The following is a 23,976-nucleotide window of genomic DNA, read 5'->3' on the forward strand; positions in this document are numbered from 1 at the left end:
TGACGCACATAATTGGATTGAATGTTTTCTCAACTGTTGTAGTGCTGCATAGTTTCAATTTGTATTCCCGCTTCCTTACCTTTCATCGGAAAGCTAAAAAAGCACATGGTTTGTGATGCGTATACGTTTCATTCAATATTTACGATATCGGTCCTGTTATAAGCTGCATTTATGTTTGTACAAAACTGATTCAAGGCATCAGAGTTCAGTGTCGAAGACGCGATGTGACTGTCGCGCAACAAGTGTAGACCGAACGGCGCCAACGTCACAAGCGCATACACAACGCATCGCATGCGTCGAACCCCTCATTCAACAGCTTACCCGCAACAAGCATTCCAAGTTGAACTTCACCGTTCCGCATGCATCCACTTTTTTGCGGGGGGCAGCAGGTAGAAAAAGAAAGCTTTCGACTTTCCTTCGTACAAATTCGCACGAAACCAACCGAATAACAGTTTAGAGTATTTAATCGCATGCATTCACCCCGTATTGAATCAGTCTCGAGAAAGCTTTCATCCAGTTAACAACGACAACCACAACAACGACGACTTCCAAAACAGATCTCGCACCATCACGTCGTAAATGTGCGTATATATTTTATTCAACTTTGATTTTAAGTAGTTTGTGATTTTTATTGGTAAAAAGTTTAAGAGCTTAAACGAAGTAAAAAAAAAACTTTTGTTCCCAAACAATTCGGATGAATAATAAATGAACCGAACTGAACTGTGATTGCAAATTAATGGATGTGAACAATTGAAGAACTGAAGAGACAAAAAAATAGACGTATCATCTCAACCATAAAATCCTTGAGTGTTTTGAAATGAAAAAAATAAAGGCTTATAGTGTTCTACCTTCATGCATAAAAAGTGAAAACATAAAATTCCTGTGAAATTGACCATGAATTCGATCACCGAATTCATAAAAATTATAAACCCAAAGGTATATTATTTTATGTTTGTGTAGAACCTCATCAAAGAACATTTCTTAGAAAATTGTTATAAAATGTCAAGAGAAAATAAACGGATGCCCGCTTTTATCATTCTCGAGTAGACTTCGATGGGTTTTGATCGAAGTCAAATGTTTTCTTGTTTCTGCATTAAAACCGCATTTTATGTTGCCTAATGTAATGTGAAACTTTGATGGATTTCCCCCTTTGCTCGCTGCGCAAGAAATCATCACATTTTCTCCCATTTAAAGTTTGTTATTCATCAGTTTTGTGGTTCCTGTTCTCCCAAGAAATTTCCACCTTTGCATTTAGTAGTGTTTTTATTCATCTGGTTGGCTTACATCACCGATGTCATGCTTTTGTTTTAAAGAAAGTTTTCATCAAGATGTTATTCGTGTGTTGTTTGATTGCCAGTGATGACTTTGATGGCATAATCAACAGTTTCATAGCAAAATAAAACGAAAGGAATAAAAGCAGAATTATTGTATCTGGGAAATCATCATCTTTCACTTTGCATCTGCATCAACGAAACAAAAGTTAATAGTTGTCTATTTCACATACAAATTCCATCAAATTGATGGCAATCAATATGCCATTCATCTCCAGTGAAGTAGAAGGACAAACAATTTAATCGAGTAGCAATAGATTTACGACCCATGTGGTTAGTTTTGTTCATTAATGAAAATTAATGTTCTCCAGCACCTGTGTGGTGTGTAACGGTAAATTAATTGATTTTTCTATCATTGTTTGAACGTTTTAATTCGCTAAATTAATAGAATTTGTGGAATACAATGAGAATTAATATCCACGATATGCACTCGAATACAATTCATTATTATGCAAACTAATTTGATACAACGTTTTGTCTCAGGTATCATTTGTTTATACCAATCTAGGAGGAGCCACGAATTTTTACTACACAAAATCAGATCTTTTGTGAAAAAATGTTCATGTCGATTCTTTCCTATTGGATGCAATATATTTTTATGTGTTTTATAAAAAAACTAGAAAAAAATTAAAAGAAACTAAATACATATTAAATGAAACTAAGTATACTAGAAAGGGATGTATATCCCCTAGATGCCAATAGACTAGAAATGTAATTCGCACACATAGAAACGACGATAAATCAAATACACCGTTTAATACACGGTTCTCATGCCACCACGACAGATGTACATCATGTTAATATACTATCAACCGCCTTTCTACGCACTCACAAATAGAGATTTCTCTAGTTGAATTTATTCAGTACAACATGATTAATACATGAAATATGAAACATTCACTCTGCTAAAACTCAAACGTGTGCGATAAACTTTCTTTCTTCACTACCGCGACCATTCTAATCGTGCTGATAATGAAATTTTATGGTTCATAGGCACGTAAATTTGGCCAATTTTTGCAACGCTCACTTCATAAATTCGAACAATTTATTTACACAACGCAACATTAGCGGAAACAAAATATTTTTGCACAACAAGAATATTAAATAGCTTTGAAAAGGTTCTTATATGTTATACTCAACTGTTCGCCACACAAAATTCAAATTTTTCCACAAAAATTCTTTGAAATGAAAACAAATCAAGTAACTTCATTTTGGTAAAATTTCAAGTAGGTGATAAGTAATAGATTCAAAGTGATTCGAAGAAATGAGGAACATACGGAAAATTATTTTTCAAGCACTCTTTGTTAGTACAAGAAAACATTTAATGGAAAAAGCATTTAAAACATATGAAAACATTGCATTTGAACTGAGGACGATTTGTATTGAAGTTTCATTCATTTTCTCATTTCAAAGTTTATTTTGGTCTCTCTATTGACAGCTCAATATCGAAATCGTTTAACCTATAAACAGCAATATTAGTGCAAGGCTCGTCTCCAAAATTCATTTAAACTTCAAAGAATTTCCGGTGCATTTAATTTAATTTCTCTCATTTTATTTTGACCCCCGTGGGTGTTTAGCCTTGACTTATTCACTCCATTTAATGTTGAAGAAAATGTGAGATAATGGATTTTCTTATCAAATGTTTCAGTTTTAAGCCCAGAATTCAATTTCAGATGGGACGATTGATAAATTATTCGTTGGCGTAATAAAAAATCCATCTGCGGTTATCGATTGTAATCTCCATTCGAGTCATTTCAATTACAATGTTCAAATGAGAGTGAAATTCCAATGAAGATACACCATCAACCGTATAATTGGAAGACCCATCGATCAAAAAGAAAAATATTATGGTCGAAATGTCTGTATTTCATTTATATTATTCCATTTGGTATGTGTAGTAGATTGTGTATGGTCATGATAAATTATCTAAAGGAATCGGTCATATTTAATGGTTAATGGTTTTCAGTGGCTCTGATATGAAAAGTGAAGTGAAAATACTTTGTCGAAAAAAATAAATGTCTCTATAATTATCGAAAATTGACAGTTTTTTTTTTTCTTGTTTTCCATGTTTTCAAATATATTTCTAATTTGTCAACTGCAGTGGCCATAGATATCGTGATTGGAGGAAAACCAAACAAAAATGATGCTTATCACTTGTGGGTCAGACTGAAATTAAAGAAGATATACTCTAATTTGATTTTTTCAATGGAAAATCGATTTTCAAAGCAAAATAAAAAAGAAACACAGAAAAAAAATAATCACAGAAGCGATCGAAAAAGATGAGGTGTCCATAGTCAATGTAATGTAGACACTAAGTTATGGTTGTAATTTATTTCAATACTTTCAGCATAATGCACAGTGATCACATTCATACGAAATAGATAACAGTGTGACTGTGTGGCAAATAGGCACCGTTTTTTTTCTGTTGGAAAAACTTTTCCGACGAAAAGAATGAACAAATAATAGAAATAAATTTCAATTACTGTTAAGTCAAATGAAAGTGCTTTTTGTAGAGAAGTTTGTCGGAAATAAATATATTTTCCACATTGTTAATGCTTGTATAGAAAATCGAGCAAATATTTGATTTTGATTTTCTTTTTGACAAACAAAAATGTGAAATGTTATCACGTTCGGTATTTCGAATATGATGTCGATTTTTCGTTGTAACGCTGTGGATTGCCGACCATTGAGAATCGCTGAAATGGTATCATCACACAAGGTTTACCGCACGTATTAGTACAGTTTTAAATATAAATATAATGGTGGCATTTTCACACAAAACATCATCACCGTTCTAGAACCGAATGCAATAAAGACCAATTGAAAAATACAGTTTCAAAATTAATTTCATAAAACTTTTTCCATGCAAAACATGCGGTCATAAAATTCTATTCTATTAAAAAGTTTTGCGTGAAAATGTGTGAGCAGATCCAGTGTTAATTTTCTGGATTTTTTTTTGCTTTGTTATTGCGTTTATGGTTTCCATTGGATCTTCGCTTTTCATTTCTCTCTGTATCCTCTTCATTCCTTTTTTTAATTTCCAACAAAAGGCATTATAAACATATGCGAAGAAATGTGTTTAAAATCCAGTAATATAATCATATAATGTGTGCATATCATCGAAATTGTGTTTTTACAGTGGTAACATTAAAAATTAACAAGACAATACGTATCTGGATGTGAAAAGCTAATGTACTTTTGACGCAGTGCGTCTGTCAGTTTGAATTCCATGAGGAATATCCAAAAAGGTGTACATTTAAGGTGCTGAATACTTTGATACGTCTAAACTTTGTTCATAAAATGAATTTGAATCTCATCGTCAGCGACCTATTGATGTTTGCGTCAAAAGGCGAGTACCACGAATTAATTAAATAATATATAGTCGTCTAGTCAGAGAAACGATTATTGAACTTTGTGCCCGCCTCAATAACAACGGAAAAGTGTATACGTACGTTGTTGAAAAGTTGGTAAGTTTAAATGTGTGGCGCGCACAGTTGTGTAATCCTCTTATTTAATTTGCCAGTTTTTTTTTCAGAGGGGAACAGTAATTTATTTTGGAAATGAAACATAAACAGGGTAGTGTACGAGCATCTTTTTGAAATGAACTCCAGGTTTATCGACTCTGTAAAATATCATCCAATTTACATTGGCTTTATTGTTGTAAATGTGTGCAAATGTGGTTTCTCTAAATGGAATTAATTTGATAGCATAATTTCAACTCTTATTTACTTTCAGCAGCATGTGTAAAAACCGCGCCAAACATGTGCGCATTTCAGTTTATAATGATGAAACTAATTACGTTTTACTATTCAATTCGACTCCGACTCTGTATGAACTGTATGCTTTTACATTTAAATTGATATGGTGGCAATTTTCCACATTTGTTGGTCGTTTTTCATTGAACGAAGTACCCCATGATAAATACCATTCGCATTGCGAGCATAAAAAAGCTTTGATTTTCATAACTCGTCGTTATAAAAAAGACTGATATGTAGCAGAAAATACTTCAAGCACGAAATTACGCGTTAATTTTATCGCTCGTCAAATAAACAGTTCCTTCTTCATTTTTTATCATCTTGCAACGCAATTTAAACAAGTTTTTCTTTTGAATTTTAATTGCTTTCGGTGCTTTGTTACACTAATCACATCGTTTTTTTGTGTGTAGGAAGAAGTTCGTTAAAGTAATCCAATATCATTTGAAGCGTAATTTTATTGTTTGCAAATTGGTTGTGATAAGCATCATGACAGGAGACCGACGATTAAACGTTGACGATGAAATTTTACATTTATTGGATAAATATTATCTGTTCGCTTTTAAAGTACCAGAGTGCATTATGGCATTATTTCAAAGTCGCAGTGTTTTGCGTCAAATCATCAAATAGAATAAATGAAATCATCATGCTTTAATATTCTACCGAAAATGAAAATGGAACATCACAAGTGGAATGGTGTCGGTAATAAGTGTTTTATCATTAAATAGGGTCTGCGTTGAAAACCTAACATTATGATATCATACATTTTTCAAAATTTCCCTTATTGAAGGGTGTACACCTTGTGCAATTTTGTCTGCAAAATTAAATGTAGAAAAAGACTAGAATTTGATGGTTTTATTACTTTCCGAACTAACTCTGTAGGATTAAATTCTATAATAAAATATATAATAATTTCGTACCATTCAACATGTTTGCTGTCGTATAAATGTATTTGTCTTTTTTGATAGAGAATGGATTATCTTGAAAATCGTACAGCAACTTTTCCAATTGAACTATTAGACGATATAATCGCCTTTTGTAAAAGCATTATTACAACTCCCACGCGCCAATTTTTAGGCAAGCACCTGGTAAAAGCTGTAGCTCACAATTTTATCTGTTTAAAAACCATGTATATTATCTTCGTCGACATTCTTCTTTATTTAATTCGACCCTTTTTCACCCGCATTGAGAAGTTGCGAGCGGAAATGTGTTTAATTTATTTACCACATTTTCTATGCGGAATAGAAAGAAGCCGTTTGTGCACTCTTCATTTCACCTGAATATAATTCATTTTTCTGTGTCATTCTCTATAGAGGATTGTTACAGCATCAGCGTTTTTAAGTGATTAATATTTATGAGATTATTAGGGTGTCTTTTGTTAAAAATGAAAAAAACGAATCGCTTAATCACTTGCAAATGTTGATATTGTTAACGAAAAAAGCGGAAAAATGCCATTTCCGTGAAAATGTGAATTTTTCAACTTCAATTATTTAAATAAAAAAAACTACAATCCAAGACAGTGACAATTTAAAAACAAAATAATATATTAGATACTCACGATTCCAGTAATGAAGCAGCAGATTAAAACAAATTGTTATTTACGCATTGTTTTCAAAGCTCAGGTCTACACAGAAAAAGATAATGTTAGCTCTTTAAATACTTTTTTTCGCTTGCGGCATACAGGTTTCCATTGTCAAGTATATCTTATTCGAAAAAATCTGCTTAGTCGTTGTTATGATTATGATTGTTGATTAATGTCATTGTTCCACATTTAATGAAATTGCAGACGGCATACAAAGTAAATACGAAAAATTGATTTGTTTGATCAATTTTGCCGTGATTTGTTTGGTTTAAAAGAGTGTGAAATTATAGAAATTATTCGTGCAATCTTTTGTTTACGCGCGAAAAATAATGCTGACCTGTTCAATGACAGTAAAAAATATCATTTCTGGAGCAATAAGTCTATCTCAGTTTGTTTAAACTCATTTAAAAAATCAATTTGTTTAAGATAATTTATTATATTGCTGGCGCTTTCAAATCAAACCAATTAAACTGTGTAAATAAAATGATATGATTGGCCGAAAATCGATACCATTACTTTGTTTGATGTGAGTGGCCAAGCTATAGATATTGATTTATTCATACAATGATGATCAAGTTTACCGTATATGGTTTTTTATAATTAAGTTGTATCAACTCATACTTTCAATCATCCAAAACCTCACTTCGTGAATTACTAATGATCACACTGCAATTATGTTCCATAAGAGACTGTATAAAATGCAAAACTATAGCACAGCTAGCGCCACTACGGGCAACTATGGAGTTCTAGTCAGTTGTTTGTAACTGAGCAAAAGTCTTTTCACTAGTTGGCGGCAACTTAGTATAGATTACGTTGAATTCCGTCGTGGCGCTAGCTGTGTGACACTTTGAGCATAATTTCGGTACGCTAATGATTCATTTACTCATATTATTTCTCATAATAAGCAATACCAGTTGCTCTTGAGAGCATTCTAACTATTTTCTCGGTGCACTCGAGGTTGTTTGAACTCCATAGCGAACTAAAATGTTGTTTATATATTGAAACTTGTTATTTTAATAATTTCTTTTAATAACAAATTAATCCCATGTGAGAATATTTTGACTAGGAGCCAGTCGATTCATAATGCACGTTGATTATTCAATAAAAGAATTGAATCGTTGCGGAGAAAAAGTAGCTCTTATTTTTCTCCAAATAATACTGCAATTGCAGTATGTTAACATAAAGTTTTTTATGAATAGTTTATTTGTTGTATTACAAAAATCAGCCGAGAAACTCATTCATTCTTCCTTCTTCTTCATTATTTTTTCCACAGTGCGTAGGTTTTCTGTACACAGTGGTTGTCACCACCCTAATTTGAATATCCCTCTGGAATTTGAGTAGCGTGAAGGTATTGTTCATGATAATCAAGACGAGCTCAAGACCAAATCATATAGGTCACATTTATGGCAAATAAAAATGTACGTACACATTGAATAAATACGGAAAGAAAAATAAAAAGCAAGAAACAGAAATAGAACAATGGAAAATTAAAATGTTGCTATTAATTTCATGGTAGTGGTAGCAAATGTGCGTGCGTTGACATTAAATTCATCTAATTTGGTGCGGAATTTCGTACAAAGCGACAGAAACATAATCCAGATTATGGCATCACGTTCACTTTTGTTATGTCTCGATATTTCATTCAGTGCGATACCAAAGGAGTCATATTTTGGCTGACATAAGATGAAAATTGTTGATACCGTAAAAAAAAAAATCAATATTATATCGATTAACATTAATATTCAATTTGAAAATCTCGGCAGAAACTGATCCGTGAATTTTAAGCTTTACATATTTTGTCGAAATTCCTCGAATTGTTTGAAAATCACCTGAGCAAATGAAGAGCTGGAAAAAGCGACGGAAAATGATTTTTATGACATAATGCTCACACGCACACATACACACATTGGAATTCTGTGTATTTTGTTTGAGTTTGATCCACGCAATTTATATGATAACATCACATATGTCATTGAGAATTCTGTGCATTGACTGTGGACTCGGTTTACACACGCACAATACAACTCAGTGAGTTGAACTCACCTATATTGCGTTACATTATTTTTATCAAAGCTTCCATTTTATATGACCAATTTGTACATTCCATTTCAATGGATGCACAACACACATCGCTTTTATTCATACAAACAATTATTCTGATGAACATTTATGCATGTATCAACATATGTGGAACATCAAAAAAAGAACGTGCTCAACGTCGACTCGTGAATCGAATTTTCCGATATTTTTCCGTGAACATAAAGCTATAATGTTCAATGAACACATTGTTGCTAAAGGAAACCACAGTGCCAATTTTATAGCAGATTATAGACGGCAAAACGAAATGTCAAACATACAAATGATTCAATCCGTTTCCGCTGAATAATAAAAGTGTCGTTGGTTTGCTTTATGAAAAGATTTTTACAAAAACAAATATTTTTCACAACAAATTTACATCCAGGCGAATGAAAATTTATGTTAACACACGATTTCTTCCATTCTTTCGATACAATTTTCATTCCCTCCTCTAGTTTTCTTACGCTCAACGGCCAACTGACAACTGAAAGAATGACTGATGGATAACAGGTGACGTTGGCAAAAGCAACACAAATTGAACAGGCCTGGTATCTCATTGAGTATGTGCACAGTTCAATGTTCAGCTTTTATCACAAATTTTTCACCGTAACCTTTTTCCATGCGAAAAAATTCACTTTCAAAATTTTTCGAACCCAGAAGAGTGCAAACAAACTATATGAGCCTTCCGAGTACGGCAGATTTTCCATGTTGCTCTCAAACAAAAAAGCAACTCAACTCACATTTGAGATAACTTAATTTTAGGAGCACTTGTAAGCATGAATCGCAAATAAGTGGATTTAAGTCCTCTTCAGCTCTTCTTCTGTGCAACAAGGACCCCGTTGTTATTATTAAATTACACACATTCAGGCTTAAAATTGGTTTTTTTACATCATTTCACACGTTTCGAATCAAAGACATGAGCCCATCGACATGAAAACAGATAAGGTTGTTATTTGAATCCCATTTTCAATAATATTGGAATTTCAGTATTAGAATGCAATAAAACTCATTATGGGTCGTCTCTTTAAATTGAAATAAAACAATAAAAATGTTCGATTCTATCATCAAAAAAACGTCTCCGTTAGGAATTATTTTATGTTTTTGGTGAAAAATTCCAACGTATTTGTTGACGCAAATCGGAAAACCGGAGACTATTTCATGAAAATAATAAATTTTGTGGGAAACAAGCAAGTTATGTTTTCGTAGGTCGAAAGAAACGAAGAAAAAAAATCTAAAGCCAAAGGCACTATGAAGGAACAATTGAAAATGTTGAAAATTTGGAGTATTTTCATTAGACTTTATGGTTGAACAATTCGAGCACAATGTATTTTTTTTCTTTCTCGGAAAAATTCAAAATATTGAGAAAGAGAGAAAGGAAAACGAGAAAAGCTGCATATCATTCATTTCAGCCTCTGTTTGTCCATTTCAGGAACTCCAATTAACGACGTTTGATAACTTAGAAATGAAGGATGTGTATCAAGTTACCGCCCCACTTGTAAAATTTACGGTAGCCGCACCAGCTACAACAAGACGAGCAAAATGAGATAACAAGTACTACATGTATATTTCGAATGTTTATGTTTGGTCTTGGTTTTCGTATCTACGCGAATAGAGAATCCAACAGTCATGATATTTCTATCCAAAGATCAAAATGATGTTTTGGCAGTGGCAAATAAGACGAAAATAAATTTGATATAAATGTGAACACAAAGTGAAATAAACGTACAGTGAATCGTATGATGAGTGATGGAATGAGATATATAGAAGTGTTTCATGTTAATAAACTCAAATTTGTTCAGAATTACTTTAATCAAAATACAGTCAAGCTCGAGAAAATTCACAGGTGAACAAGCGTACGGATCCCAATCATAGTTTACAACATACATTGAGAAATATAATGACATGAATAAGTCACATTTGACCTTGTGTTTGTAAATGACATACATACACAAGTTTAAAATGTAACGTTAGTAACAGTAACAACAGTGGAGATACAACAGTACAAAAAACAAACAATTCAAAAAAGAAGAACGTTAGAAGAACAAACGAGCCAAGGATCAAAAATGCTAAACGCAAACATACTACAGAATTGGTTTACTGATGTAGGATCGCCACCCTATTACATACAGTGTAAAAAAACTTCATCCAGCTGAGGTGCAGAAAATATCCATCGAAAATTTTAATTTCGTACTTTGTAGAAGTAAAAAAATATCACGTACAATATATAGCTGTGGTGTAACCACACAATAAACCATTAAAATGTCGTTGACGGTGAAAATTCTGGAGTTTCGTTTGCCAAAACCAAAGGCGAACCTAATCGGACGAGTTGAATTTCGTGGTAAGTGTATGCACATTTCTAACATTTTATATTTACATACATGGTTTCGGGAATGCGTTTCACATCGATGACAATTCCCAGTCGATGGAAATGCCTGTAGCCAAACTAAATAATAAATAAGGCCACATATTGTGTCATTTATTACTGATTCAACGAGAGTATGAGCGAATCTTCGATTCCAAAACAATCGACAAAAATATATAAATATTTCAATGGCTGTAATGGTGTGAGTGAGCGAAGGGAATTGTAGAATATAGACATTGAGTGCACTTGTGTGACCTCAACCGAACAAAATTGTTTTGGAGACGTGTTTTGTTGTTGTTATTGTTCTTTTCGCTTAAAAAAGGGGACATCATAGAAATATTTCAGACAAAATGACAATACAAAAAAACGAGATGAAACGTTATTTTCGTAGCCATGAGCGATGCGGGAAATTGGTGCGTGTCGAAACGAGCTTTGCGCTATTTATTCACTTGATTGATGTTTTTCGCGAAGAAATATTACCAGACACTACTGATGGCCATTTTGTCAACTGCATCCATACTCGAAAATTACACTTTTTGCATTTGGCATGCAAGACGCGTCCCACTTATAATTGGATATTCTATTTTGTCATTTTCCATCACTTGTTGACGTTCGAATCCATTTACATAATTGCAATGCAATCACCATTACACAATTCAGCACATTTCTACTTCTGTCGCCTCTGCTGCTGCTGATGATGTCGTTGAATCATTTGTTATGCTGTTTGTGACTTCTGAATTCATTGAATAGCCTACTTGATATCTATTGCATTTTATGTCAATATTCATCAAAGTAATCGAGTGACAGGAAATGTTTACAACGGTTGAAAGTGTCCACTCGAGATTAATTCAATCATTTTGACTTTCATTCGATTCGATCATTGTCTACATTAATTTAGACGAATGAATCATTTACTCTCGAGGAAAATTACTCTTTAAATATACATGAAGACCGATGAAATTCTCGGCATTTTCGTAAAAGTTTCGAAATTAATTTCACGAGAGGAAATGTTGCCGACGCCGTAGCTTCACGTTGAAAGTCATTTGTTGAAAAATCTTGCTCTTTACATTTGATCTGTGTTGTACCATCTTAGCTGTATCATTTGTCGACACGGGCAAAATAAGCAACGTGTTGATAATGCTTCTATTGCTATTAATGCTAATAAACACGCTGAGCGGCTTTACACGTAGTCAACGTATAATTAGTCGACGTGCATTTTTAAAAGCAATTTTCACTCTACCATTCTCATATGAAAACTATAGCATTGGATATATGTGGAGGGACAGAATGTTGACGATGGAAAGATAAAGCGACTTTTGAGGCCAAGAGATTGTCGGATGAGAAGCGTTCTGAATATTAAAAAGTTGCGTCCATTATATGAATGAGAGAAAATAGAGTCGATTATAAAGGCGAACAATGTTGAAAATATTATGGCTTCATAGATTATGCACTGTTCTTTCACTATAAATTTTTGACATTTGAATGGGGTAGAATAAAAACTACTTCTCGAAAAATGTTTAAACACGAAACCTAAAAAAAACTTTCAATGAAAAGTGAATCAATTTTTTTTTGTCCAATTGAAGTGAACCAAAAAAAATTTGTTCGATAAAAGTGAACCTAAAAAAAAATTTCATTTTAGTGTATTTTACACTGAAAAAACCGAGTGAAATTTTTTTTTTGGTTCACTTTTATTGAACAAAATTTTCTTGATTCACTTCAATTGGACAAAAAAAAATTGATTCACTTTTTATTGAAATTTTTTTTAGGTTTCGTTTTAAAATACCAATTTTTTGAGAAGTAGTTTTTATTCTACCCCATTCATTTAATGCTTCACTATGAATTTTCGGGAATGGAAAATGTATTCTGTAGTTCCTCTTTTAAATATGACCACATTTACTACGGTCTACTCTTTGGTAAAGCGGAAAAAATGATGGTTAAGACAACAAAAAACATTTTCCATGTAACAACAGCATGTAATACACGATGTTCTGACGGAGTTAAAGTAAAATGAAATTCGCATAAAAATACCAGTTGAAATAAAAAAACGCTATGAATCGCGTTTAAGCCAAGCATGGCCGTCCTTATGCGTACTTTTTCCGCTTTTCTCCATTTGAATATTTTTGGCCCTTTTCTTCGGCAAATGTATGATTTTCACTTATATACAATTTAACAGCCATAAATGTTAAGAGAGAGAGAAAAAACAGCATCAAAATCTATTTTATTTCGAGTTTTTTATATCCAAATGTTTACATCTTTAAAGTCATTCCTTTTGAAGGAATACATTTTTATATGAAAAAAAAAACAAATTCCCTTAAAGAAATAAAAAAAAATAATCCGCTTTTCTCTAGAGATTGAGTGACAGCCGTATCTGAAATAAAATGGATTAAATTCACTTTAGACACATCATGTTTACATCTTTTTTTCTCGCCAAGTAAATTCGATTTTGTTTTCTTTTCACAGGAATGGCTCACACCACCAATGAACTAGCATCAAAAACAAATATTCTCGAAGTCAACCAGGTAATGCTACTAGATTTGTTCCAATTTTGTATGCAAAGCAGTCCATTTGAAATATTGCGTCAAAGCGTTAATTCGCATAATACTCTCCGGCAATTTGCATTTTTTTCAAATGAATTTATATTTAATCGTGTCAAAATCCATGCACACATTTTTCATTCCCGATTTTCATTCGTAACAAAATATGTTTTCATTTCATAAATGCTTTTTTATTTTAAATATCAAAATGATTGAAAATGGGACAACATGTCATAGCTAGAGTTGTTAAAAGCTCATTTGTTGTGGTAGAGTATGCAAACCTTTAAATGTCTCGCCAACATAATTAATTAAATTGCGTGTTGCACGCCTTTCATTTACAAATACATAATGTTTATGAGTTGCGCGACATGAACAAAAGGCACACACACACACCCGCCGTATTGCTTCTGGCCATATTAATTTCACAACGTTATTGCTTTTGTTGGCCCATCGGCGAGTATATTTTTTTCGTTTAATATTAAAAAAAGCGCTTTTTGTCGCATGCGAATTGAATTCTTTGTGTTTATGTTTCGTTTATTTAAAAACTATACAGTCGTTTATATGGCCGCTAGCACGACCAGCCACATCCGACGAAAGTGTTACTGTTGAGCTGCGAACACAAACAACGAAAATCCTCTTGAAAACTGGATTGGCAACGACATCAACATCACGCGGCACCATCGCCTCAAATAGCAAAATAGTGGGAAAATTTGCTATGTTAATGCAAGGTTTGTACTTATTTGATAAGTAAAATATAAAAAAAAACAATTTCTTTACTCGCGAGTAGATTGGAATAAGGCAGAAAAATCCATTTTTCAAACAAAAGTCGTTGTAAAAAAGCGCCCTTCATTCACAAGAACCAAATTGATTTTGTGCACAAGAAATGGTGACCAAAGCAACATGTTTTTGGTGTAAAGTCCTTTGTAAAGTAGCACCACCGACAAATTGAAAGTATCAAGAGGCCTATGTTTTCAGAAAGATGACGTCGTTTCGAGCACGTTTTGGCCGTGGAACGTTGTCTCTTCATTTATTATGCAATAGCACTTTGAGGCAGTACATGCGTAATTTGGCAATGAACTCAGGTCGGTCAATCGAGCAATGCTCGCTTTTGAATGTCTCCCATTTATGGAAAGGTGGAATGGACATTAGACCAAAATTTTTGTGCAAAACAGGTCCGATTTTTGCTACGTTGAGCACAATATTGATTCTTTGAAACAATCCCATTTTTTTCGTCACAACATATTCAATTGTCATAAAAATTCCACAAAAATGATACTGACTCGGCGATATCAACAACGATGGCGAATAAAAACTTGAGAAATATGTCTTGCGGCAAAACTTTGTCAAAATTCAAATATTCGCTGGGATTCTTTTCTTTTTAGAAATTTAATATGCATGCAAAACGAAAAATTTTCATCGAAAAGATAACAAAAAAAAATAAATGAAAATAAAAATCTACGCATTTCACATTCTATTTGCTATCTGTCGTAAAAACATCGTTTCACTTTTTGCTTTATGTCAAGAAGTTGAATCGATTCAAATGATTCTGAAATTGAATGCTCGAACCATGTCTTTGAATGGGAAAAAACTGATTTGATATTCAAAATTGAAATCGTTTGGTGTTTGCCGATTTCTATTTCAAATTGCATTTCTTCCCGCAGAGTGACAGAGAACATCCATACCTATGAATGCAATATTGCACATGCTTCCGGGGTAAAATATTCATACACTAAAAAACAAAACCCATTCATAATTGTTATGCAGCAGACGTAAATCATAAATTTAAATCTACGAATTGTGAGGAGTAAATGTTGGTGGTACGGCGACGGTGTACACTACTACGACCCAATTTTTATCTTTCCAGCAAAGTCCATGGTCACTGGGTCAATAGTGATGTCAGAAGAACCACGGTTAACGTGTATATTTCACACAGCGTGCGCCTCTCGTCGTTTGACATCACCAACGCAAGTTGAAAGCTTGGATAGAGAATTGGTTTTGACATTGTCATCATTTTGTTCTCCTTTGTTTTTTTTTTAGCTAGGCTCAACCTCCACGTCGTTCTCTCTCCTATTGTAAAAAACTTTGCATTTGTCGTTCATGGTGCACTGTTAGCGTAATGTTTTCATTAACGTTCAATTTATTGTCGAGCTTCATGACGATTAAATGCTTGTTGTTAAATGGTAATTTATGTTTGACGCAATTGGCCAATTTGTTGCCTTTTTATCCATCCGATTCTTTGTTTGAAAGTCATAAAAGACGAATATCATTGAACACGAATACAATACAAAACTATTGCGAAGAAACAAAAACACCGGAATAGTTAATGGAATTTTAACCAATTCAAATGATTGCAATCAAGTACATGAGCAAATGGTATTCATCGGAGGTAAACTGCTTGCTCAGCTCCAAAGAGTGTGTGTGAAATTAGCACACGGCTGTTCCATTTGTGTGCAATTCGCTTAGTGTTCGCATTAAAACCAATAAAAGTGAGAGCATCTGTTTTTGTTTTTCACACAACATGAGTGGCGGTTGTTTCCCATGAGATTTTCGACATCAGTTCTCACCACATTCGCATATTGTTTCGCTAGTTTGTTGTTTTTCTCTCTTTCTGCCAAGTCAACCAAATATTTGCAAAGCTTTTTTCACGAACTACCAATGAAAGTTTATTGTATTTGCCACACACACAATATTTTCACGTTCCATTCGAATAATGTTGTTTACTGTGTGTTTCTCTGAATAGATACAAACATAACTCAAAAATTCATTAAATTGAGTCTGAAAGGAATTTTTTGTTTAGTACTTTTCGCGTTCAGTTTCCAGAGAATATTCTTTTCTCAGTATTCAGTATATCAAATTCAAGCACCAACCGCCACAAAGTAAACTGAATTATATAGTTTTTTTTCTCTCTCGATGGAATATAAAGTCATTCAAACATATAATAATAAAAAAAGCACACACTGGAGTAAATCTCAATGATGGATTTAGGTTTTACCTCCGTGTTTTGCTCCGTTTTTATTTCTTTATTTACTCGCTGATTTCAACATAGTGAAATGCATACGTGGGCACACATGCTAAATAATATTTCCATTGTTTGAGTGGAAATGCTGCTGCTGCTACACTTGTCAGACTGAACAACTTTTGAATTTTGTAGCATACAAACAAAAGTGTGCGGTTTGTGCTCATATGACGAACGGAAAATGTTTGCCACGTATTTTTCATTTTGTTGACGGAGATGGTTTTTTATTTACGTGTTCACCTGAAACAAACATAAAAACATTGAGTTTTCATGTTTTACTTTTTTTTCCGGACAGAGTTTGCTCGTTATCTCTTCTCTCTCGCCACTGTCAATTAATAATTGCGTGTTTCTTTTTCATTCTCTTTTTCGAACACAAAGTGTATTTCATTGTGCTTCATCAAAGTGAACGATGGATTACATTGTATCCATTGCATTTTGACTAGTGTGTTCATTTGTATTCAAAATCGAAAGCGTTAAATCGCCTAATGAAGAGCATAAGCGATAGAATAGGGTCAACAACTGGGTGTTTTTATATGCAAATTCCGTTCATTTGTTGCATGTTCAGGGTAATTAATTCATGATATTTATTCGATTAATTTTGTTTCGTTTTTTTTGCTGCACTCGCCCGTATAGATCTCATTATCGTTCAACGCTTACGGATTGAAGACCGACTCACCGATCATTACAACAAACCAATTGATGTGAGTGAATTCATTTAATGCAATCAAATTAATCATCCTGAACAAGTTACTTGGCTCGATGCATTCTGATTTACGTTAATGCACGCCATTACTACTGAAATTTATCTCTTAATTTATTCGTTCTCCATTTTAGTTGTATCCGGTATTTTGTTAATTACAATGTTTATTACTGTTTTTACACGTTCAGTGTTTCTTTTAACGTTTTTCGCCGTTTTTTACCGTTTTCCATATATTTTTTCTTTTTTGGTTCGCCATTTTGAAGAAAATTTTCGAAAATTTTATTCTCTCCATAGGTCATTGTATTGTTCGAAATAACGTATAAGTCACCGGACGACGAAGCGGGAAACTTTGAACCAAGACATTTGATAGATCCGATTCAACGTCAACATCATTATGTCATCGACCAATCAGACAGCATCGATGACGATCAACAAAAACTGCTTGATATCGAACAGAATATTGCCAATTTGGAAAAGAATTTGGTTCGTGGTAAGCGCTCGTCTCAATTTTGTTTTTCTATCCTTGACATCGTGCGTGCCTCACAGTAGAAAATATTTACCGAATTCAAGATTCGATTCTTTTGTCAAACGAACCAATTGATGTGCAATTATGTTGTTTTCTCTGCCAATATTTTTTCAAATATAGACAAGGATTGTCGACAAATGCCGCGTCGAAGCCGAAAGCGAGATCTATTGAAACGTGTAATGTCATCGTCTCAACAACGTTCCACTGAAATCAGCGACTCGGAGCGCGACGCAAAATCAATAGTAAGTGAAATTCTAAAACATGAAATGTATACACAATACCAATTTCCATGTTATGGCAATAATCATCATGTGATGCTTTTGTTTCTTCATTCGAAAATTTAATAAAAAGAAGTGAATAGCAGTTGTCGCCTTAAGGCATCGATTTCCTTTGCTATTATTTTTTCTATTTTTTTTTTCTTTTGAAAACGAAATTGCTTCTGATCAAATTCGAATGTGTTAGTTCAATTCCTTTCTTGTCATGCCAATGGCAACCGATATAAAAAACCAATGTATATCATTTCAAAATGTGAAACTCTGCATCAAAGATGTAAAGTAGATTCTGCGTCACAACTTTCAAAATGGCACAGTAGTTTTCATATAAAAACGTCAATAACGATGAATGTATTTATGTAGTACCATTTATGAGATTTTACTAAACGAATTTCCAAGTTGATGTGCACGAATGATTGAAGGCAACATGTTCTAATTTAGATATTTGCATACGGGATGGAAAAGAAAAATTTGTTGCAAAAATTTTGATTGAAATTGTTGCTTTTTTTCTTCTTCTTTCGAATGTGAAACCTATTTTCGTTGGAATTGATGAACATTTCAATCATGAAAACGATTGAGTCAGCAATCGTATCTCGCAACATTTAATTTGAGATTTGTTCGTTTGTTTGTGATAAAGGAAAATCCGGGTAGTAGTAAGGTGCACCAAGTAAGCGAAAAGAAGATGACTTTGCGAACGGTGCGGCAATTTATGAAATTGGGGAAAAGCAAACAGCAATCAAGTCGACGTGACAGCAGTACGGAAGACGAAAACAGGTATGAACTTCATACTTCAAGTAAATGTAAGCATTTTGCTTTACTTCTTAACGAAAGAATAATTCATTTAAAGCGCTTTGACTTTAGAACATTACTTTCAATGCAATGCTGAAAGACATTGAAGTAGAAATGACTTTCGACTCAAAAGCCGTGAGCCAGTAGTTTATTTAAGTTGAATTTATTACGAAGATTAATTGTGTTTGTAATCTAATTTTAACAGGTCACTGATTAGCGATGTGGATGTCGGTGGTTTTACCTCGGCTCACGATTCGCAAAATGATCGTAGCGATAATATTTCGCTAACACCTTCGTACGATTCAAGTGATGGCGAAGACGAGGAAGAGTTCACTGTGGAAAGCAAGAGTAAACGGTACTGACATCCTGTATGTCATTGTATGTGACATCCATCTATTTATCAAATTTCCCATTTGCAGTGTGCGACCAGTAACACGATTTGAACAACATTTAAAAGCGCAAGACTTTCAAGTTTGCGTCACCATCATCGAAGCACGACAATTGCCTGGCCTCAACATGGATCCTGTTGTATGCATTCAGATTGGTGATCAGAAAAAATACACCAGTGTGAAAGAATCCACCAATTGTCCATATTATAACGAAGTGAGTGTTTTCGTATCTATTTACATTGACATGTTGACAGCTCAGCGTTCGTCTTTGTGTAATTCATCTGTACATTTATGTCTACACCCTTTTTACCATGAACTCACATTGAATTACATGTGCACTTATCAAGACCACTTTCGAGATAATTGCAAAAACCAATATAGACCTTCATTGAATTTGAGAAAACATTTCGGAAGTTTTTCCTTTGAAAATGATGTCATCCTCAGAACTTTTAACGTAAATATGTTGTTCTAATGTGTATTTTGTTTATATTTTCAGTATTTCGTATTTGATTTTCACATGGCTCCGGCGATGCTGTTTGACAAAATCATCACATTGTCGGTGAGTAGATTGTATTTTGATTCAAATAAGATATATGTTTGCTGTCATAACAACTTGAGTGATGTGAATCTTTGGCAATAGACGTTTTGCTCATCACCATCTACCACTTACCGCAAAATCAACTCAGAAACACATTTTGGTGAACTTTGTTTTACAACCCGAACTTTTCGCATATTTTTTTAAAAATTTTAATAACACAACTTCCTCGCACTACAAAATACTAATACGCCAGAGAAAACAAGCAAAAAAACTTGTGTAACCATGGTAAAAAAAATTGAAAGCAATATCCCATAACATTCGTCCTTCTTACAAGATTCAGTTCTGTCTTTTTCGAAAAATCCAGTTTTAAAGGCAAGGATAGATCGTGTTGCGAAACAATAATCAAATACGCAAGAAACGAGCTTTATCTCCCACTGAAAACCATATTTCGTATGAAAAAAGAAATCCATTTTTAGTTTTATAGTCGTCGTTGCATAGAAATCGTCCGATTTCGATTTTATTTATTGTATTGTGTTTGCACAACAGCACAAATCCTTTGGATAAAACTTTAATAATGTCATCCGATATCAAGAACGTCAATCGTTTACTACACGTCGATGTCGATTTTGCGATGTTGGATATTTTTGCAGAGCACTGCAATTTCCATTATTATCTGACAATAAAAGCTTATGTTTGATTCACATCGGCTGATCTGATACAATGGCAGAATATATGCTGAATAAGTTATCACTTACATTTGGCTATATTTACATACAGAACCGACGATTTTCTTTCGTATTTTCAACGGAAACGACGTCATCCGAACATTTAATACGTTCCGAAGGTTTGGCTCTTTAGTCAACGAAATACACCCTGGCAAAATGGAAATAACGGATAGAGTTAAAATAAACACAATACGAAATGATGATAATTAATTTGTTCACAGCAAATATCGTTCGCTAGAATAATAGTTTCTGCGATTCAAAACTTCCCGCGTATAGATTTAATGACAGAGAAAACCTTAACCTGAGTGAGACGTTTAAGTACATGTTTCGAGAGAGGAAAAAAACTATGCAATTTAGAAATAAGCAGAAGCATGCCATAAACATGCGATATCTGACATGTAATCATCATCATGAGAGCGCTCTTTCAACTCCAAAGATTTTCAGCAATAACGGTGTGTTTGAAGATTTTATATATAGAACAAAACCATGATGGGATTGAATCATATGATCTTTAGTTTATTTAGTCCTTCCGGGAATATGAGAACAAAAAGGAAGAGATTTTTTTTTTCTGTGGAAAAGTTTTGTTTTGTGAAATACTCTATTTCCTCTGCCGTTCTTCTCGTCTGCATTGTTTTTATCAAGGTCAAAATCTTTTCGTCTTTTTCCTCCTTTGCAACAAACTTCCGACATTTAACACAAACATTTTATGTCAATATTTATTATTTTTAGGCCTGTTTCGCTTCCATCTTATCCGGTCAATGCGCGAATTTAATATTTATGAGTAAAATCCAATAAAAAATTCATTGGCGCAATTCTTATGAATGAAATCTGGAATAAATTATTGCTATTTTCGAATATTCATGTCATAAACGTCACGAAGAGCAAAAATGTGTTGACTGCAAATGAGTTTGATATGTACTTTGTGAGCCACCAATTATAGATTATTGAATGGGTCCAGTTTTATTATTGCGGGGCTCATATTGTTTCCGATAAAAGTTGGTTAATTAAAATGCGAAACATCGAACAACTCGAACAACGGAAAACCATGCGGAAACTAATTATTTTATTTTAAAAAACAAAGTTGTGTATATCATTTGTCTGATGAAATCAGTATGAAATTCACAACCAACAGTTTTTATGCATACTTTTTACTGCAGATTCGTATATAGATTTTTTTCTCATGATTTCGGTGTACACTTAGTATCCATTTCGTAGTTAAACTTGAATTACAATTACTGTTTCTGTGATTCAAGTGAAATTCGCTCCTACTCAACTTCAAAAATGTAAGTGCACATACATAAAACGGAACTAGCGAATAAAATGCGATTATTTGGATTTTATGTCAGAGAAAACAGGCTTTTTCATTAACACCAAATGAATAAAAAATGCTGGACTACGTCTTTTATGTTGAATCAAAATGTATTTTAAGATACTATTAAGTGTACAAAGATTAGATAATCCTTATACGGGGTCAATGTTTTCGAGTCATATTTTCGGCGTAAAGAAAAGCTACTTCTTATGAGCCGGATATCATGAAACCGAAAATGTCAATTAAATGGTTAATTACGTTTGTCAATCTCTTTTCGTCATATATTTTGTGATTAATCTTTGCACTCTCATAAAATTTGAGTATTTTCCGGTCGTCACGTTGTAATTATCCAAGAAGATTATATCGAATGACATGAAAACCACAAATATAAGCACCGATCGATTGACATCATAAAAATATTCGAATGAGAAGCGTGAACGACGTGGTTTACGTGCGCTCGTGCATAATTTATGAGAACGATGTTTCTGCTATGAATAAATCAAAATAAATGCATATGAGTCACATGACCTATGGTACATGTGATACATTATCGAAAAAGTCAGCGATTTTTTCAACATTTAGGCGATATGATGGTGGATTTGATAAAATGTGATGTATTTTTCTTCACATTCAGGTACTTCATTCGAGAAAGTTTCTCAGATCAGGCACTGTTGTTGGTTCATTTAAACTCGATTTGAAAACGGTGTACGATGCAAAGGGTATCGTGTTAATTTCTTGTCAATTGAATATATTTGTGTTTTATTTTTCTGCATTGGATTGTGTACAGATCTAACTAGTTTTTTTGCATCTTGTATATAAATTGTCTTGCTGTTCATCTTTCTCAGAATGTATGGAACAAATCATGAAACTCTCATGAATAATGTCTCTTCTCATTTACTTTCTATTTCCCAGTCTTTCTCACTATCTCGAATTGATTTTTCTCTCAAATCAATTTTCGATATCGATTTACTTTCCAGGTGTTGATTTAATTGAACTTTTCTCATTGAAATGAATTGGAACTGTTGTCAAATTGAAAATGAGTTGAAATTCCAAGCTTTTAATTTCTAGGGGAGAGAGTATTGCTTTGCAAATGGGAGTGTAGAAAAAATTGGAAAAAGTTTCTGTGCCATTGCATGAATGTACATAAGCGATGGAAAAGTCTTTAAAATTATTTCTATATATTTTTTAATAATATCGATAGCAAATAATTTGCCATGGACTGAAGTGAAGTTGCCTTTGACTTTTATACAATTGGTTGTTCATTTACTTGGTTGGTCCATAGTTTCTAATTACGAATTTAAAAGGGCTTCTTTCAACTCAGTTTGTATTTAAAAGGTGTTAATTTCAATTTTGAAGTATGGTAGTTTCGAGTTGCTAAAAATGTGAAAGCAAAAAAGTTCGTCTCTCAGGGGGACAATGATTGCATCGGACCATTGTGTTTATGACTTCAAAGTCTTCTTCAAAAAAAATAAAATTTGATACCATCTAAATCATAAAAAACATACTTTCCTTTTTTACGAAAAAAGGTCAAAATAAAAGCATTTAATCATTTCTACGACTCTCCTATAGATTTTAAAACTCGAATTTCCACATCTCATGAGATTTAATTTGAAATGTGAATATTCTCTTGTTTTTGCTTTTTTGCAAAGTTTAATGTGTGTTTTCTATTCATGTTTCTTACTTTCGCTTTTATCTATGTTCATATATCTTCTACATCTTCACCTTGCTCAACTCAAATCAACTTAATGTGTTCGCTCATGAAAATGTGTAGATTTTGCAAAGTAGAAGTGTTTTACGTCCAAATAAATTAATCGGCTCTTTTAAATTGGATGTTGCAACCGTTTGGCTACAAAAAGGTAACTTACATTATACTTTATCATCTTGCATCCATTCACTTCACCTATCCTCTGCACATTTTCATTGGTATAATGGTTATATGGCACGTGCTGCACACTGTTGTCTTCATCCACATAAGCATTTTACTTTTATTTCAATTCACTCAAATAAATTGCATGCGACCCATTATCACTTCACGTTGTACGTTTATTTCAGTCGAAATCCAGCTCAAATTTCGA

General features: G+C 33.3%; 1 protein-coding gene across 3 annotated transcripts in view; it reads left to right on the plus strand.

Annotated features, from left to right (window-relative positions):
- Window positions 1–512: 512 nt before the first annotated feature.
- The window catches only part of LOC116344083 (otoferlin), a 33,166-nt gene continuing 9,702 nt past the window's right edge, over window positions 513–23,976 (plus strand). For 2 of the 3 annotated variants that reach the window (XM_031772474.1, XM_031772476.1), the window contains exons 1-12: window positions 513–936; window positions 10,171–11,079; window positions 13,564–13,622; window positions 14,191–14,365; window positions 17,287–17,354; window positions 17,648–17,843; window positions 18,000–18,121; window positions 18,789–18,925; window positions 19,146–19,295; window positions 19,360–19,543; window positions 19,826–19,888; window positions 23,673–23,757. In XM_031772474.1, the coding sequence (XP_031628334.1) occupies window positions 11,001–11,079; window positions 13,564–13,622; window positions 14,191–14,365; window positions 17,287–17,354; window positions 17,648–17,843; window positions 18,000–18,121; window positions 18,789–18,925; window positions 19,146–19,295; window positions 19,360–19,543; window positions 19,826–19,888; window positions 23,673–23,757 (1,318 nt within the window). In that variant the 5' untranslated portion in view covers window positions 513–936; window positions 10,171–11,000. Of the gene's footprint in view, window positions 937–10,170; window positions 11,080–13,563; window positions 13,623–14,190; window positions 14,366–17,286; window positions 17,355–17,647; window positions 17,844–17,999; window positions 18,122–18,788; window positions 18,926–19,145; window positions 19,296–19,359; window positions 19,544–19,825; window positions 19,889–22,535; window positions 22,621–23,672; window positions 23,758–23,976 lie in introns of all 3 variants that reach the window. The other variant, XM_031772475.1, reaches the window with a different exon arrangement.

This window comes from Contarinia nasturtii, unplaced genomic scaffold, assembly GCF_009176525.2.
Source record: "Contarinia nasturtii isolate CC-2019 unplaced genomic scaffold, AAFC_CNas_1.1 Cnas_scaffold_1037, whole genome shotgun sequence".
Classification (NCBI taxonomy): Eukaryota; Metazoa; Arthropoda; class Insecta; order Diptera; family Cecidomyiidae; genus Contarinia; species Contarinia nasturtii.